Source organism: Cervus canadensis, chromosome 20, assembly GCF_019320065.1.
Source record: "Cervus canadensis isolate Bull #8, Minnesota chromosome 20, ASM1932006v1, whole genome shotgun sequence".
NCBI classification, from domain to species: domain Eukaryota; kingdom Metazoa; phylum Chordata; class Mammalia; order Artiodactyla; family Cervidae; genus Cervus; species Cervus canadensis.
Genome location: NC_057405.1, coordinates 60,208,731 through 60,227,431, shown reverse-complemented (window position 1 = coordinate 60,227,431; position 18,701 = coordinate 60,208,731). Strand labels below are relative to the sequence as shown.

Sequence of the window (18,701 nt, the reverse complement as noted above, 5' to 3'; positions counted from 1 at the left end):
GAACTAGACAAAGAATTTCACAATTTGTATGGAAATACAAAAAACCTCGAATAGCCAAAGTAATCTTGAGAAAGAAGAATGGAACTGGAGGAATCAACCTGCCTGACTTCAGACTCTACTACAAAGCCACAGTCATCAAGACAGTATGGTACTGGCACAAAGACAGAAATATAGATCAATGGAACAGAATAGAAAGCCCAGAGATAAATCCACGAACCTATGGACACCTTATCTTTGACAAAGGAGGCAAGGATATACAATGGAAAAAAGACAACCTCTTTAACAAGTGGTGCTGGGAAAACTGGTCAACCACTTGTAAAAGAATGAAACTAGAACACTTTCTAACACCATACACAAAAATAAACTCAAAATGGATTAAAGATCTAAATGTAAGACCAGAAACTATAAAACTCCTAGAGGAGAACATAGGCAAAACACTCTCCGACATAAATCACAGCAAGATCCTCTATGACCCACCTCCCAGAATATTGGAAATAAAAGCAAAACTAAACAAATGGGACCTAATGAAACTTAAAAGCTTTTGCACTACAAAGGAAACTATAAGCAAGGTGAAAAGACAGCCCTCAGATTGGAGAGAAAATAATAGCAAATGAAGCAACAGACAAAGGATTAATCTCAAAAATATACAAGCAACTCCTGCAGCTCAATTCCAGAAAAATAAATGACCCAATCAAAAAATGGGCCAAAGAACTAAACAGACATTTCTCCAAAGAAGACATACAGATGGCTAACAAACACATGAAAAGATGCTCAACATCACTCATTATCAGAGAAATGCAAATCAAAACCACAATGAGGTACCATTACACGCCAGTCAGGATGGCTGCTATCCAAAAGTCTACAAGCAATAAATGCTGGAGAGGGTGTGGAGAAAAGGGAACCCTCTTACACTGTTGGTGGGAATGCAAACTAGTACAGCCGCTATGGAAAACAGTGTGGAGATTTCTTAAAAAACTGGAAATAGAACTGCCATATGACCCAGCAATCCCACTTCTGGGCATACACACTGAGGAAACCAGATCTGAAAGAGACACGTGCACCCCAATGTTCATCGCAGCACTGTTTATAATAGCCAGGACATGGAAGCAACCTAGATGCCCATCAGCAGATGAATGGATAAGGAAGCTGTGTACATATACACCATGGAATATTACTCAGCCATTAAAAAGAATTCATTTGAATCAGTTCTAATGAGATGGATGAAACTGGAGCCCATTATACAGAGTGAAGTAAGCCAGAAAGATAAAGAACATTACAGCATACTAACACATATATATGGAATTTAGAAAGATGGTAACGATAACCCTATATGCAAAACAGAAAAAGAGACACAGAAGTACAGAACAGACTTTTGAACTCTGTGGGAGAAGGTGAGGGTGGGATGTTTCAAAAGAACAGCATGTATATTATCTATGGTGAAACAGATCACCAGCCCAGGTGGGATGCATGAGACAAGTGCTCCGGCCTGGTGCACTGGGAAGACCCAGAGGAATCGGGTGGAGAGGGAGGTGGGAGGGGGGATCGGGATTGGGAATGCATGTAAATCCATGGCTGATTCATATCAATGTATGACAAAACCCACTGGAAAAAAAAAAAAAAATAGGGCCGTTGAATACATATGGCCTATAGTACTCTGTTTTCAAGATTGTTAAAAATCAATAAGGTAAATTTAAAATTTCATTAATTCACAAGTAAAAACATTAGAAGATAATTGTTTTAAATTGTGTGTGAATATTAAAACTTTGGTATATGAGATGTAACTGCTGATCTGGATGTAGTTGTGATTTTTATTTCATAATAAGAATTTCATGAGACTTCTGTAGTCTTCAGTTTCAATAGTAAAGAATATAGTGTTATTTCTCAAATTCAGCTAAACCTGCTCTTTCATAATAGCAGACTCCCATGTCTACAACTTTTTTTCTTCTCCACAGACTATGTTTTTCAGCCTGGAAATGCGCAATGGTTACCTACATGTATTCTATGACTTTGGGTTTAGCAATGGCCCTGTGCATCTTGAAGACACATTAAAGAAAGCTCAAATTAATGATGCAAAATACCATGAGGTACTGATCATTGCAGTTTTAATGCTTTGTTTTATTTGTATTTGGATCTATTGATCTAATCACACGGTCAAATGAGATAGGTGAGAAAGTAATTAAACTGAACACTTTCACATATAAAAACCAATGAAGGGCCCTCATATACTCAACTCCAGGATAACATTTGCTTCAAAAGAGTGGACATTTTTGTCATATTGGAGTTTTCAATAAAAGAGTCAGTGAAGATACATTTTAATTGCTTCATTGATCAAAAGATTCCCGTTGATATTCAATATATTGATTATGATGGCACTTCTGTACATTTGTTGAAAATGATAATGTAGATACACAGCTATTTTGTTTTTGCTTCTTCCTTGAGTCCCATTCTTCACTTATATAAGTGAAGTATTTCCTTTTTAAACCTTTCTCCGAAACTTAGAAAATAGTAACACAGATTTTCTTGTAAAATGAGAACCCACAAAGAATGCTCATCTGTCTTGACACAGATGTGCAGTATACTAATATTTCATCTGTTTTTACTAACAACTACTTTAAACCTATACTTTAATAAAATATATAAAAGTCATAGTATCGTCTAAGTTGAACTAAAATGCAGAGTAGAGGCTATATTTCTCTTTTCAGTTCAAAGTCCATAGCCTTCATGAGGGTGGTTTACAATAGAAGAATATGTTAACTATTTCTCTGACTAGAATTTTCCCACATTCATTAAAGCTTATTATATCACCAAAAAATGACATCTGGCAACATGTATACCAGGGTCCAGAAGGCACCTGTTTGCACTTTTTTCCTGAATCCCCTCAAAGGAGCAAAATATTAATTAAAAAGTTGATCTCATAACAATTTTTCTTGGGCTAGCTGTGAATCGATATGGAATCCTTCTCCAGCAAATGGGAACTTATGGTAATATGAGTAAGAGTTTTCATGTCTGTGAGTAACGAAGGAAGAGCTATTGCCCATTTTGTAAACAAATAAGTGTAAGATCATGGAGGCCCAGCTGTTACAACATAATTAAATAATTATGAATAATAATTAAATTATTATCAAATAATTAAAATACATAGCAGTCTTCAAAAAGCTGATTGTTAAGCAATGATCAGGACTTATTATGTATTATTTCTCCCAGATCTCAATCATTTACCACAATGATAAGAAAATGATTTTGGTAGTTGACAGACGACATGTCAAGAGCATGGATAATGAAAAGATGAAAATACCTTTTACAGACATATACATTGGAGGAGCTCCCCCAGAAATCTTACGGTCAAGGTAAGCTCTTTTGTTCTTGTTGAGCTGTCTGTTCCTAACGCACTGGGCTGAGGACTCAGCATCCAGGAGTGGTGTAGTAAATGTTTGACCCTCCCACCTAATACTTCTGCGCACATGTACAGGAGTACACACACAGTCATATACCTGTGTGCCCCGTGCAGCCAGTCCCTGTGACCCCCTTAAATTAGCATCGGGTAAACATGATCTACAAAAGTCTGTATTTATTACTCTCAGAAAGTAGTCTAATGCAGTATTTCTCATCCACAAAGGAGAGGTGGAGCATGTGTGAAAGCAAAGAAGTGTTGTGTCCATTTACTTTTGTTTTAGTATTAGTTTAGAGTTATTTGAACTCTCAAATACTGAGAGTAAACCAAAATTTTAAGCCTGCCCCAGGAGATATGAATTAAGTATGTTGTTGTTGTTGTTGTTTAGTCAATGAGTTGTGTCTGACTCTTTTGTGACTCCATGGACGGTAGCCTGCCAGGCTTTTCTGTCCATCAGATTTCCCAGGCAAGAATACTGGAGTGAGTTGCCATTTCCTCCACGAGGGGATCTTCTCCACCCAGAAATCGAACTTATGTCTCCTGCATTTGCAGGCAGATTCTTTACTGTTGAGTTACCAGGGAAGCCTCATGAGTTAAGTACGTGTGCCTGCTAAGTCTCTTCATTTGTGTGAACTCTTTGCAACCCTATGGACAGTAGCTCACCAGGTTGCTCTGTCCATGGGATTTTCCAGGCATGAATACTGGAGTGAGTTGTCCTGCCCTCCTTGAGGGGATCTTCCCGATTCAGGGATCAAACCTATGTCTCCTGCTTTGGCAGGCAGGTTCTTTACCACTAGCACTGCCTGGGAAACCCAAATTAAGTATAATGAAATATTATTCTGATATATTCAAAAATTTAACTATCTCTTAATACAATCAATTCATAGCATGAGAGATCCTAAACTGAGAGACAGCATTAGGATATTCCAGTCCAGTCACAACCCTGGTTCTCATTAGAATGACCTAGAGAATGTTTATAAATGTCACTACCCACAATCATTCTCCAGAAATTCTAATTTTTCTGGGATAAGACCTCCAACTTTAAGCTTCTTTTCCAAACTAGATATCCTCAATTCCTTCAGCCATGTCACTTGGGATCTTTAACCATTGTGGTTGCTATATGTGCACCTTAATCTATCAATTAGTATGTCATCCAGACATGATCTTGTGAAAGCAGAATACAGTGGGACTGTTACCCCTTAGTTTGGTCAGTGTTCATCTAAAATACATTGAAGTCATTATAACTTACTCAGAATTAACTTCATATTCATTCAGTATCCAATACTATGTTCTTGGGCACTTCCTATTTATTAGACATAGTGATGGGTACTGTTTTGAGCAAAATGCCATCTTTGATCTTAAAGATAAAGGATTTCTCACTTTCCTATTGCTCCAAAGTCCTAACATTCATTGAAAACTTCTCTATCCTTGGTTGATTATTGTGTTGCAAATAAGACATGTAAGTGAGTTCATGACTCAAGTAGGATTAGTGGACAACTGAAGACTTGGGTTCAAATCCTAACTTTCTGCTTGTGACATAGGAAAAAAAAGACTTAATATTTCTTAGTTTCATTTTATAGATAAACCATGTGAAACTGCCAAGAGTTCACAGTTTTTGACCTATACATATGTCAGTTCATTATTGTTCAACCTATTAATCAGCTGTAAAAGGGAAAGAATAGCATCACCATCTAACTCACTGAATTGTTATAAAGATAAAATGAGCTGATTTAAGTTAAAAGATCTTGAAAACTATAAAGAAGTAAACATATTGACCCCATGCAGAATAAAGCTGTTCTGTATGCAAAGATTCGAAATTACTGTGTGCTTATGAAAGAAAACATGAAAATGGAAATAACTGTAAAGCTATTAAAAATAACTATAAATAAAATCAAATTTTACATCCTGTATATGTAGGGTGACATCATCATCACCTCAATCACCATCATCATCACAGCTGTATCAGTAAAGATTGATTTTCTTTTCCAGGACCTTAAGAGCACACCTTCCCCTAGATATCAACTTCAGAGGATGCATGAAGGGCTTCCAGTTCCAAAAGAAAGATTTCAATTTATTAGAACAGACAGAAACCCTGGGAGTTGGCTATGGATGCCCAGAAGACTCTCTCGTAAGTACACAATTGAAAGGTTTTTAATAAATAGACAAGAAACTTACCTCTCTTAAAAGCTGAAAAAACTCTTTTCTCTGTGATCCTGTGTACACCTTGGGTTCCTTTCTGCCACCAGCAGACAGAAGGATCGTTAAGCTAAAAAGGCTTATGGGAATCCTCTGGACTTGTCCAGTTGCTTCACCCTTCAATGGCTGGGGCTCCAAAGCCCAGAGAGGCTACATGAGCATCTTCACTCACTCACAATGGAGGAAGTAGGCAAGCTGAAACCCTATCTGTTAGTAGCATACAGAAGGAAGGCTAACAGGCCTGAATTCTAGCATAAGCCAGAAATTAAAACATAACTATTAATATAGGAGCTAGCAGATAAGGCCTTTGGTATGTAGGAAATGGACATTTTAGGCATTTGATAACACAAACTCTATATTCATACTTTCTTTGGCATACAGATATCTCGCAGAGCATATTTCAATGGACAGAGTTACATTGCTTCAAGTCAGAAAATATCTTTTTTTGATGGCTTTGAAGGAGGTTTTAATTTCCGAACATTACAGCCAAATGGATTACTGTTCTATTATGCATCAGGGGTAAGTATTTGTTTTTTGTGGTGGAAACTTCTTTGTGGTAATTGTTTTGCCTATTAAAAATCCTTCTAAGCACATTAAAAGTAATTTTCAATTCAGATTAATTTTGACTCCTCTACACACATGGAATGTCTCATTTCAAACAGTTTGTAAAATACTGTAAATATATCATATGGGAGTTTTTAACCTGGGCTTCATAAACCTCCCTAAGGAGTTCACGAGAGAATTCAGTGGGTCCATGAACTAGGTGAGAAAAAATTAAATCTTTATTTTCTCTAACTAAAATTTAGCATTTTCTTCAATTGTGAATGTCAGCAACAAACCATAGTAATATTAGCAGTACCTATGATTTTGTCTTTAGTAGGAATTAAAGGTATTTTTCATTTCATGTTATAGTTGTCATATATATCTCAAAATACCATTTTTGTTTATTGCTACTTCTAAATTAAAGTAGTTATTAGGTCTGCTACTAGATTTGATTATTTAGTGCCTTAATGTAGAAGTACATATATATCACATATTTATCGTTTTGGTATTTTGAAACTGTATTTCAATATAATTGGTTTCCTTTGTATTCCTACATATTTTGTTGAGTGATTTTAAAATATTTTATGAAGGAGCCCATATGTGTCACCAAACTACCAAAAAAGTCACAGCACAAAATATGTTAAGAACCTCAGTGTATATGTACAGTACTAACATATGTGTGACTCAATTTATGAAATAGTTTTTGAATTTGCTGTAGAACTTTAGCTACAGTCCATGGGTAGCAGTCCTTGGGGTCGCAAAGAGTCAGACACAACTGAGCAACTGAACTGAACTGAGCAAAGATATACTAATACTATGTCAACAATAAAATAACATTTATAAAAGTTTGGTGACCTTATTTATGTTGAGATCTAACTGTAGAGATTGAGGCCCATATCGGGGAAGAAAAGGAAGATTATCATTTTGCCAGTATTTTAAGGAATATTGCCAAACAATAAAGAAATTCAGAAAAATATATGTTAACTTCTGCTATTTTTTAATTTTTCTGCCTCTGTAGATGGAAAGTGAAACTTTTTTTTTCTTTTTTTTCTATTTTTTTTTAATTGGAGGCTAATTACTTTACAGTATTGTAGTGGTTTTGCCATACATTGACATGAATCAGACATGGGTGTACCTGTGTTCCCCATCCTGAACCCCCCTCCCACCTTCCTCCCCATCCCATCCCTCAGGGTCATCCCAGTGCACAAGCCCTGAGCACCCTGTCTAATGCATCGAACCTAGGCTGATGATCTGTTTCACATATGATAATACACATGTTTCAATGCTATTCTCTCAAATCATCCCACCCTCGCCTTCTCCCACAGAGTCCAAAAATCTGTTCTTTACATCTGTGTCTCTTTTGCTGTCTCACATATAGGGTCATTGTTACCATCTTTCTAAATTCCATATATATGTGTTAATATACTGTATTGGTGTTTTTCTTTCTGACATACTTTGCTCTGTATCATAGGCTCCAGATTCATCCACCTCATTAGAACTGACTCAAATGCATTCTTTTTAATAGCTGAGTAATATTCTATTGTGTATATGTACCACAGCTGGAAAGTGGAACATTTTTAAAAGCCACAAAAGCAAAATAACTCTTGCCTAGTCATCTCACTACCTCCCCAAGGAAATTAAAATACTGGTTTTTCAAAAGTGAGGCTGATGACAGAAGAGCATGCTTGAGTAAAGAAAGTAACTGACACTGGGATAGCAGCTCCTTAGCATGACAAAATCACCTGAAATTTTCAGTTCAGATACAGGAAATTCCTCTTTCCACTGAAATGTGTCTACTTTTACAAGTAACATAACAATCCAAGCAATAGAGTATTTTCTTGTTGCTGTTCATAGAAATTATTTTTCAAGCTGTGTTGTGTATTCCTTTAAGCAGTCCCATAAGTAAATGTTGAAAACATGTCCACCTTGTGGATCCCTGGCTTCCATTGTTAAAACACCTGTGCTTGCATTTCAGTCAGACATGTTCTCCATCTCATTGAATAATGGCACCGTGATCATGGATGTGAAGGGCATCAAGGTGCAGTCCGCAGATAAGCAGTACAATGATGGGCTGTCCCACTTCATCATTACCTCCGTCTCCCCAGCAAGGTATAGCTCCTCACTTTATGTTCTTTCCACCAGGTGGCTTTACCTGTAGGACATGAATTCGTCCAGTGACCACTACTAATAATAGACTATCTCTTATTACCTTTCTAGTGCTTAAAAAAATGGTAGAAGGAACAACTTACTTTTTTAAAAAATTGCTGTTAATTTTTAAAACATGCCAAATAAATTACTATAAAATTAATTAACAAGTATATAAAAATTTTCCCAGTGAAACCATAAGCTATAATTTCCTTGAGGGAAGTACCAGTACATACCACTTAAACTAAATGGAGTGCAGTGTTTTGTACATAGAATAACTTAACAGGCAACAGATTTCATTAGGTTTTAATTAAACAATTGAGAAAGTTACATTTATGGTCACATTTTAAAATGTCTTTGGAGAAGGAAATGGCAACCCACTCCAGTATTCTTGCCTGGAGAATTCCATGGACAGAGGAGCCTGGTGGGTACAGTCCATGGGGTCACAAAGAGTCAGACATGACTGAGTGACTAACAGTTTAACTTCACTTTAAAAAGTCTTAACTTTATCTTTAAAGTATGTAATACTGTATTTCTCTTTCATAAAAGGAAAATTCTTTCTGTAAAAGCAATGTATTTTCTGTTGCAGACTGCTCCTATTCTGCGTCCATTCCTGGGGAGCCCTCCCGTTAAAAGAAAATGTTAATAGGTTATTTCAAGATGCCATTTCCAATCACTGTCAATGTGCTTTAGAATGAAAATAGCTTCCCACAAATATGATTAAATGATCACCACGATTTATGTTCTGATTTTTCCACACCAAAAAAAAAAGAAGTTTCTGATGACTAGTCATTCGAACCTGCTTCTATGGGTTTAAATTCCAGTCATGATTTGGAGAGCCTTTTCTGCATATAGAAATATTCATCCATTTTATCCTGAGCCTCACAAAGATTCTGGCAACTTGTTATCTTGTCATTAACCAAATGTTCCATTTCTCAATTCCATGAGAAAGCATACAACCTAGAACGGAACTCAAGCAATACGTTAGCTGTGTAGCGCTTAAAAAAGCTTTTTCCCTTGCAGATATGAGTTGATAGTAGATAAGAGCAGACTTGGGAGTAAGAACCCTACCAGAGGGAAAGTGGAGCAGACCCAAGCAGGTGAAAAGAAGTTCTACTTCGGCGGCTCACCCATCACTCCCCAGTATGCTAATTTCACCGGATGTATAAGTAATGCCTACTTCACCAGGTACAGTATTTTTAGTATTCATAAATCTGCATGATCAGTAAAGACATTCAAGTTGATAATTAAAACATTTACCTTATTAAAACTATGAAAGAACTATGAAATATTGGGGGCATAGGAGGGTAGTCATTAAATGCTTGCATGTGCTTGAAAAACTGACACACACGATTTGTGTGTAAGTTTTTTGCCTTTTAATTTTTGTATGGCATCGGCTAAGTATGCCTTTGTTTCTTCAGCTGCAAAATGCAGATAATAATAGGGCCCACTTGGTAAACTTGTTATGAGGATTAATTGAGATAATGTACATTAAGCACATAGCATACAGCAAACTGTGAATATTAAATGTGGTTATTTCTGTACTTACTGTCAGTGGTACAATACAGAGCAACATACCCAAATCATCCTCACAGGTTTAAGGAAGTCTTTTTTATATTAATTTAATGCATGACTATTTTTTCATTAATTTTCTCTTGTTGAAATTTGGTTGATGTACAATATTATGTTAGTTTCAGGTATACTACATAGTGATTTGACATCTCATTGTTGTTCAGTCTCTAAGTCAGGTCTGACCGTTTTCAACCCCATAGACTACAGCACACCAGGCTCCTCTGTCCTCTATTATCTCCTTGAGTTTGCTCGTACTCATGTCCTTTGAGTTGGTGTTGCTATCTAACCATCTCATCCTCTGCTACCCGCTTCTCCTCCTGCCTTCAATCTTCCCCAGCATCAGGGTCTTTTCTAATGAGTCAGCTCTTCACATCAGGTGGCCAAAGTATTGGAGCTTCAGCTGCAGCATCAGTCCTTCCAATGAATATTCAGGGTTGATTTCCTTTAGGATGGACTGGTTGGATCTCCCTGCAGTCAAAGTGACTCTCAAGAGTCTTCTCCAGCTCCACAATTCAAAAGCATCAATTCTTCAGTGCTCAGCCTTCTTTATGTGTTCAACTGTCACATCCATACATGACTACTGGAAAAACCATAGCTTTGACTATAAAGACCCTTGTCAGCAAAGTGATGTCTCTGCTTTTTAATATGCTCTCTAGGTTTGTCATAGCTTTTCTTCCAAGGAGCAAGCGTCTTTTAATTTCATGGCTGCAGTCACCATCTGCAGTGATTTTGGAGCCCAAGAAAATAAAATCTGTCACTGCTTTCACTTTTTCCCCATATATTTGCCATGAAGTGATGGGACTGGATGCCATGATCTTAGTTTTTTGGCTGTTGAGTTTTAAGCCAGCTTTTTCACTCTTCTCTTTTGTCCTCATCAAGAAGTTCTCAGTTACTCTTTACTTTCTGCCATTAGAGTGGTATCATCTGCATATCTGAGGTTGTTTCTATTTCTCCCAGCAATCTTGATTCCAGTTTGTGATTCATCTAGCCTGGCATTTATGATGTACTCTGCATATAAGTTAAATAAGCAGGGTGACATTATACAGCCTTGATGTACTCCTTCCCCAATTTGGAACCAGTCCATTGTTCCATGTCCAGTTCTAACTGTTGCTTCTTGACCCACATACAGGTTTCTCAGGAGACATTTGCATATATGAAGTACTCACCAAGATAAGTCTATTAACCCTCTGTCTCCATACTGTTATTATAATATTATTGACTGTATTCCTTAGGTTGTTTATTACATGCCCATGGCTTATTTATAAGTGGAAGTTTTTACTTCTTAATCCTTTTCACTAATTTCGGACTCACACCTCCCCTTCTGCATCCACCCATTTGCTCTCTGTATCTGTGACTCTGTTTTGTTGTTTGTTTTGTTTTTTAGATTCCACTTTTAAGTGAAATCATATAGTCTTGTCTTTCTCCATCTGACTTATTTCATTTAACATAATACCCTCTAGATCCATCCATGTCACAAATGGCAAGATTTCATTTTTCATGGCTAAATAATATTTCATATATATATACATACCCCATCTTTATCCATTCATCTATCAGTCAACACTTAAGTTGCTTCCATATTGTGGCTGTTGTAAATAATGCTGCAGTGAGACTAGGGGTGCATGTATCTTTTCAAATCAGTGTTTTTGTTTTCTTCTGGTAAATACCCACCAATGGAATTGCTGGATCATATGGTAGTTTCTTTTTAATGTTTTGAGAAGCCTATTTTCCATTGTGGCTGCACTAAGTTACATTCCTACCAACAGAACGTGAGGGTTCCCTTTTCTCCACATCCTCACTAACACTTATTGTATCTTGTCTTTTTTATAATAGACATCATGACAGGTGAGTGGTATCTCTTTGTGGTTTTTAATTGGCATTTCCCTGATGATTAGTGATGTTAAGCATCTTTTCACGTGTCAGTTTTCTGTCTTTATGTCTTCTTTGGAGAAATGTCTGTTTAGGTCCTGTGCCCCCTTTTCCAATCAAGTTGTTTGGTTTTTATGTTGAATTGTGTGAGTTCTTTGTGTATTTTTTACATCAGATATATTGTTTGCAAGTATCTTCTCCCATTCGGTAGAGTGCCATGTTGTTTTATCCTTAACAAAGACGATGAGAACCCCCTGAGTACAGAAATATCAAGGGAGGAATTTAATACAGATTAAGTAACACCGATGAGGTCCTCATCATCCTGGACATGGTGAGGGAAGGCGTGTTCCTCTGTCAGTGTGCTGGTGCCAGGCACAGAGTTGTTGGTTAATTGGTTAAATGATCATTTAAAGGGTTCTAATTAAGATAGTGGTTGATGGATAAAGACCCATCACATACACACACACACACACACACACACACACACACACACATTAATTGCTAAAGTTCTTTGACTTCCATAGCTTCATCATGTAATTCTGAACAAGATTCTTAAGAATTTTCTTTCCTCTGTTACAAACACAGGTTGGATAGAGATGTAGAGGTCGAAGATTTCCAGCGGTATTCTGAAAAGGTCCACACTTCTCTTTATGAGTGTCCCATTGAGTCTTCACCATTGTTTCTCCTTCACAAAAAAGGAAGAAATTCCTCAAAGCCTAAAACAAATCAGAATAAAAAGGTAAAAGATAATGCTGCGCCAACTTCTAGATTGCCCTTGTATTCCACACATACAATTCTAGTCACTGGTGCTTTATTGAATTTACTCATTTGCAACTGTGTTTGTATGAGAGATATGATTTCTATAGTATCTGATATTGCAGTTTACCAGATTTGTTGTATCAGTTCTTATTCCCAAAGAAACAGTTTGAGTAAGCTTTTGCTCTTACTTCCGACTGCTTTTCATTACAGTGGTTAAAATTGCTCTGTATTTTATATAAAAATATATACTATTTACTGTGATCATTCTCTAGTAGCATTTGTTGTTGCATAACAGCCTCTAGTTTCTGTCACAATCCTAGAAATCATTGGTTCCTGATCTTACCTTGTTTTTCCCTCCTTCCTTGACCTTCCTTTTAACCACTCACATCCACAGTTGATCTGTGCCATCACCTAGAGTGACTTTGCATTCAAAATCTTGAGTCTTAAATTGCGGTCACTGATGACTGTTCTCTCATTCGTTTTACACCTAGCATGTACATTATTTGCCTTCATTACAAATGAAAGTCCAATTCCTTCTCATTCTTTCAGTCTGACCCTCCCTACTCCGTCCTGGCCCAATGTAAACAATGCCATCAAGTGCCGGTGCTCCCATCCTGGTCCCAGCCATTGTCGCCTCTCATCTGAATTACTGTAACAGCCTCCCAGCAGACCTCCCTGTTTTACCTTGTTCCCCAATAGTATATTTTCAGCACACAACCAGATCCTTTTAAGCATGCCTCATCATGTTACTTCTGTGTTCAAAATGGCCCTCCCACTGCACTCAGAGTAAACGCTGAAGTTCCTACAGTGTCATAAGAGGCCCTTGTTCTCACTCGCTCTTCTCCTCCTCTTGATCTACCGGCTGTTTCTAGAACAAGCCTCGTACACTCCTGCCTCAAGATCCTCCCTTGAGCTTTCTTCTTACCTAGACCACGCTTCCCCCAAATATCTGCATTGACAGCTTCTCCTCAAGGATTGCCCAACTCTCATCTGATCAGTGAGGCCAGCCTTAACCGCTGTTTTATTTTATTTGTTTTTTTAATTGAAATATAGTTGTATAATGTTACATAAGTTACGGGTATACAGTATATAGTGATTCACGATTTTTAAAGGTTGTACTCCGTTTATAGTTAATGTAAAATTTGGGCCGTAATCCCCATGTTGTACAATATATCCTTTTAGCTTATTTTATACCTAATAGTTTGTCCCTCTTACTCTCCACCCTTGTATTGCCCCTCCCCACTGGTGACCACTAGTTTGTTCTCTCTCTGAGTCTGCTTCTTTTTGTTATATTCACTAGTTTGTTGTCTTTTTTCGATTCCACATATAAATGATACCCCACAGTATTTGTCTTTCTGACTTATTCACTTAACATAATGCTCTGCAAGTCCATCTATGTTCCTGCAAATGGCAAAATTCTGTTCCTTCTATGACTGAGTAGTGTCCATCGTGTGTGTGTGTGTGTGTGTATAATGTATGTATCTTCTTTATTCATCTTTTGATGGTCTTTTAGTTTGATACCATATCTTGGCAGTTGTAAACAATGCTGCTGTGAACATTGGGTATATGTGTCTCTTCAAATTAGAGTTTTTGTGTAATTTTTGGATATATACCCAGGAGTGGAATTGCTGGGTCATATGGTAGTTCTGTTATATTTTTAGTTTTTTGAGACACCTTCATACTATTTTCCACAGTGGCTGCACCAGTCTGCATTCCCACCAATAGTGTAAGAGGATACCTTTTTCTCCACATCTCACCAGTTCGTGTTCTTTTTGATGATAGCCATTCTGACATGTGTGAGGTGATATCTTACTGTGGATTTGATGTGTATTTCCTTAATTTCTTGGATTTGCCCGGAACACAGACTTTTTTGGGGGTCTTATCTTTTTCCCATATGAGATTAAGTGTTTTGGGCTCCCCTCATGGTCTAGTGGTTAAGAATCCACCTGCTAATACAGGGGATGCGGGTTCAATCCCTGGTCTAGGAAGATTCTACATGCCCTCCGCTTGCCACAATTAGAGAAAGCCCATGCACAGCAATGAAGACCCAGCACAACCAAAACATATATATACATAGTCAGTCTGTTCCAATCTGTATTACAGTATTGTTTTACGGAAATTCCACACTGCTTTGTTTGACTAGTAGAAACCTCCCATACTTCCAGGACTACGGTGGATTTATTTTTATGTGTATAGTTCTGCTGACATTTCGATGGGAATTAGGGAGGGGGAAAGCTATGTGTGTTCATTCTACAATCCTGAACCAGAAATTGTCCTCTCTCCTCTGATCCTGCGTCTCAACCTGACTCGCTGTGTTCTCCAGCTCTCCCTAGCTCCAAACATTTCCTCTTTCTCCGTCCTTACTTTATTGCAAGATTTCTTCCCAAGTGGATCAGATCAGGCCACTCCCTGCTTTTCAGACCTGTGGTGCTTCTCATCACCTAAAATACAAAACCCCATCCTTTACCAAGTCATCTAAGGCCCTTCCTATCCAGCTCCAACTATCTTCCAATTTGTTGTTTAAAAACCAAATCAATTTTCAGTCCTTGAAAAACAGGAACCATGTCACTCACCTTTCTGTTCCCCACCACACACTGCCTGCTGAAGGCACACAGAAACATTGGTTTTCTTTTTCTTCTTCACTCCTACCTATTAGGTACTCAGTAAACATTTGCTTGAATAAATGAGTAAATGACTGAATCTTCAGATTTACTTGCATTTACTTTTGCTTCAGAAATTGACTAAATAACCATTAAATATTAGTCTGTAGTTTCATAACTGTAAATTTTAAAATCAATAGTGCAATTTTAAGAGCACAAAGTAATTTTTTAAAATCATTCTGTATCCTGTCACCTAAGTTTGCTACATATCTTATCACCCAAAACATTCTTAAAAAAATATTTTGAAGATGTTACTAAGTATTTAACTTTTTATGCAGGATATATAAATAATAATATGTGTATTCAAGTGGTATTGTTACATATGATATGAGGATTTTATTTATTGAGTCTCTCAGGGGTCTTTATTGCCAATTTTTTCATTTTCCACTATTTATTAAAGTGTGCATTTAATTTAATCTCAGAGCACTTGTCTCTATAGGTTCAGTATACAAATTGTTTCCAGACTGTGAATGGGAATTTGGGGTTTGTTAACATACTCTGTTGTCGTCTGTTACTGCTGCAGCTATTGCTGGCATTTGCTATGGTAGTAGAGGAATGGAGAGGTCTGATATTTTACGAGTGGAATATGTACAAAAAATATACACTTTAATTATTTAATGATCATTGTTAATGATAAAAAATTAAAAGTGAATTTTTGCTACTAGTATGTCAGTTTTATCCCTTAAATGAGTCATTTCCTACTCTTACAGGGAGAGAAAAGTAAAGATGCTCCTTCGTGGGATCCTGTTGGCCTGAAATTCCTGGAGAGGAATGTTCCAAGAGACTCACACTGCCAGCTTTCCAACAGCCCTAGAGCGATAGAGCACGCCTATCAGTACGGAGGGACAGCCAACAGCCGTCAAGAGTTTGAACACCTAAAAGGAGATTTTGGTGAAAAGTAAAGTAACACACTATCCGTTTAGAAACTTGATGCCATGGCTGGGCTTCATCCTTACTTACCATATGGTCTTCGTTTCCCTGTAATTTTTCTGTGCTGCTTTAGTCTTGTTCTTTTTTTCATCAAAACAAATACTAAATAGCACATGATTCATACTGCCCAATAAATAACATTCTCTGTGACTTTCTTCCCAAAAGTAAGGTGCATATAACAGCACTGTCCTAGGAGTTTGCTGTACTTAATGAAAAAGAAAAGACAATAAAAGAAAGGAAGATGGGGGAAATTTTAAATGACTCATCATCTAACCTTACTGTCACCTTCCCTTTCTGACACAAATTGATTTCAGACTGTAAGTGGGAATGCATCTGAACTGCTGGAAGTTTAATAAGGAAAGACACTAAAAATACAAATGCACTGTGTCTCTGTTGACCCTCAAGCTGTCTCTAAAGTTCATCACCTCTTCCTATTGTTTCACAACTCTCCAAGTTATTTAGGATTATTTAAGATTTCTTTTAAAGTATGTAGCACCCAGATACTCTTATCTAGCTCTTTCAAACATTCATACCATCAGTGGATTCAATAAGAAACTCCTAATTTCCTATTTTCCTAATAGGCAGAATCAGTATTTTGTATTCTTCTGGAAAAATACAGAGTTAATCAAACTGGAAATTAGCTTAATAAATGTATCTTATCTGTGGCCTAAAGCTGAATTTCTAGAAAGTTTATATGAGTTCTACACATTCTGGTAGCTGTTTATAGCATGTGATATCCATTGATTAATTTTTATGGGGAGAAAACTGAATGTGTATTTTAGATAGTACATAAATCATATTGTTTCTATGCAAATTTGTATGTGCATATTAATGGCTGTATAGTATTTTGTCTACATAAAGCTTCCTTAGCATAAAGATTTTTACTACATTAAGTGCAATCATTTTTTCAAAGCAAGACATATTATCCTTTCCTGAAACAACACTTTTTTAAAAAAATTTTTAATTGGAGGATAATTGCTTTACAATGTTGTGTCGGTTTCTGCCATACGACAATGTGAATCAGCCATAATTATATATATGTCCCCTCCTTCTTGAACCTCCCTCCCACCCCCACCCCATCGCAATCCTCTAGGTATCTCTGGTTTGAGCTCCCTGTGTTATATGGCAGCTTCCCACTAGCTATCTATTTTAGATATGATAAGGTATACGTTTCCATGGTACTCTCCCAGTTGGTCCCACCCTCTCCTTCCCTCACTGTGTCCACAGGTCTGTTCTCTGTGTCTGCCCTGTCTCTATTCCCGCCCTGCAAATAGGTTCATCAAAACCATTTTTCTAGTATTCCATATGTATGTGTGATTTTATGAAAACTGTTTTTCTCTGACTTACTTCATTCTGTAGTAACAGGCTCTAGGTTCATCCACCTCACTAGAACTGACTCGAACTCTTATCTTTTTATGCCTGAGGAATACTCAGTTGTACATATGTACCACAACTTCTTTATTCACCTGTCAGTGGACATCTAGGTTGCTTCCATGTCCTGGCTATTGTAAATAGTGCTGCGATAAACATTGGGGTACTGGTGTCTTTTCTGGTTGTGATTTTCTCAGGGCATATGTCCAGCAGTGGAATTGCTGGGTCATATGGTAGTTTTGGGCCTCTGAGGTGGCGCTAGTGATAAAGAACCCACCTGCCAGTGCAGGAGACAGAAAAGGTGTGGGTTTGATCCCCGGATCAGGAAGATCCCCTGGAGGAGGGCATGTCAGTGCACGCCGGTATTCTTGCCTGGAGAATCCCACAGACAGAGGAGCCCCGTGGGGTATAGTCCATAGCGTCTCCAAAGAGTCAGACACTACTGAAGTGACTTAGCACGCATGCATATGGTAGTTTTATTCCTAGTTTTTTAAGAAATCGCCACACTGTTCTCCATAGTGGCTGTATCAGTTTACATTCCCACCAGCAGTGCCAGAGGGTTCCCTTTTCTCCACATTTTCTTCAGCATTTACTGAAACAACACTTTCTTAAGAATGTGGAATTTATCCCTGTTGTATGAGGAAATGGAGAAGGATTTACATTTTTGAATTAGCAGTGCTTACCCAATATTCACTAATAATAATAAGGTGTAATTAGAAGTAACGTTGCTTGGGATTAGATCAGATGGCTTTATTCTTCCTTACACTGTATTGTCTTGGAAAGTTAGAGATCACAGTCTTCTTTGACAAGTGGTAAGCTTTTCCTTCTCATTTACCAGATCCCAGTTTTCCATTCGTCTGAAAACACGTTCCTCCCATGGGATGATTTTCTATGTCTCAGATCAAGAAGAGAATGACTTCATGACCCTGTTTTTAGCCCATGGCCGCTTGGTTTTCATGTTTAATGTTGGCCACAAGAAACTGAAGATTAGAAGCCAGGAGAAATACAATGATGGATTGTGGCATGATGTAAGTTGAAGGCAGAGAATATTATTATCAGCAAATGTCCACCATTCTAATACCCCACTAGTGGTTTCTCTAGAAACATCCATTTACAAATTCTGTTGCTATATGTTCAGAGTTCAGTTTCAGAAACTTTCATTAATTTATTATAAAAATCTTGAAGCTTATTATTTTAAAAGAAATATAATCTGAGTATAATTTTTTGACAGATCAAATATTTTTAGTGCAGTTATTTTAAACAAA

The 18,701-nt window shown here is 37.3% G+C and overlaps 1 protein-coding gene across 3 annotated transcripts in view; it reads left to right on the top strand.

The window, feature by feature from the left end:
• Positions 1–18,701, top strand: part of LAMA4 (laminin subunit alpha 4) — a 140,789-nt gene that overhangs the window by 111,456 nt on the left and 10,632 nt on the right. For all 3 annotated transcript variants that reach the window (XM_043439282.1, XM_043439283.1, XM_043439284.1), the window contains 9 exons: positions 1,953–2,084; positions 3,205–3,347; positions 5,381–5,519; positions 5,969–6,106; positions 8,106–8,239; positions 9,299–9,463; positions 12,302–12,455; positions 15,846–16,033; positions 18,275–18,464. In XM_043439282.1, the coding sequence (XP_043295217.1) occupies positions 1,953–2,084; positions 3,205–3,347; positions 5,381–5,519; positions 5,969–6,106; positions 8,106–8,239; positions 9,299–9,463; positions 12,302–12,455; positions 15,846–16,033; positions 18,275–18,464 (1,383 nt within the window). The remainder of the gene's footprint in view (positions 1–1,952; positions 2,085–3,204; positions 3,348–5,380; positions 5,520–5,968; positions 6,107–8,105; positions 8,240–9,298; positions 9,464–12,301; positions 12,456–15,845; positions 16,034–18,274; positions 18,465–18,701) is intronic.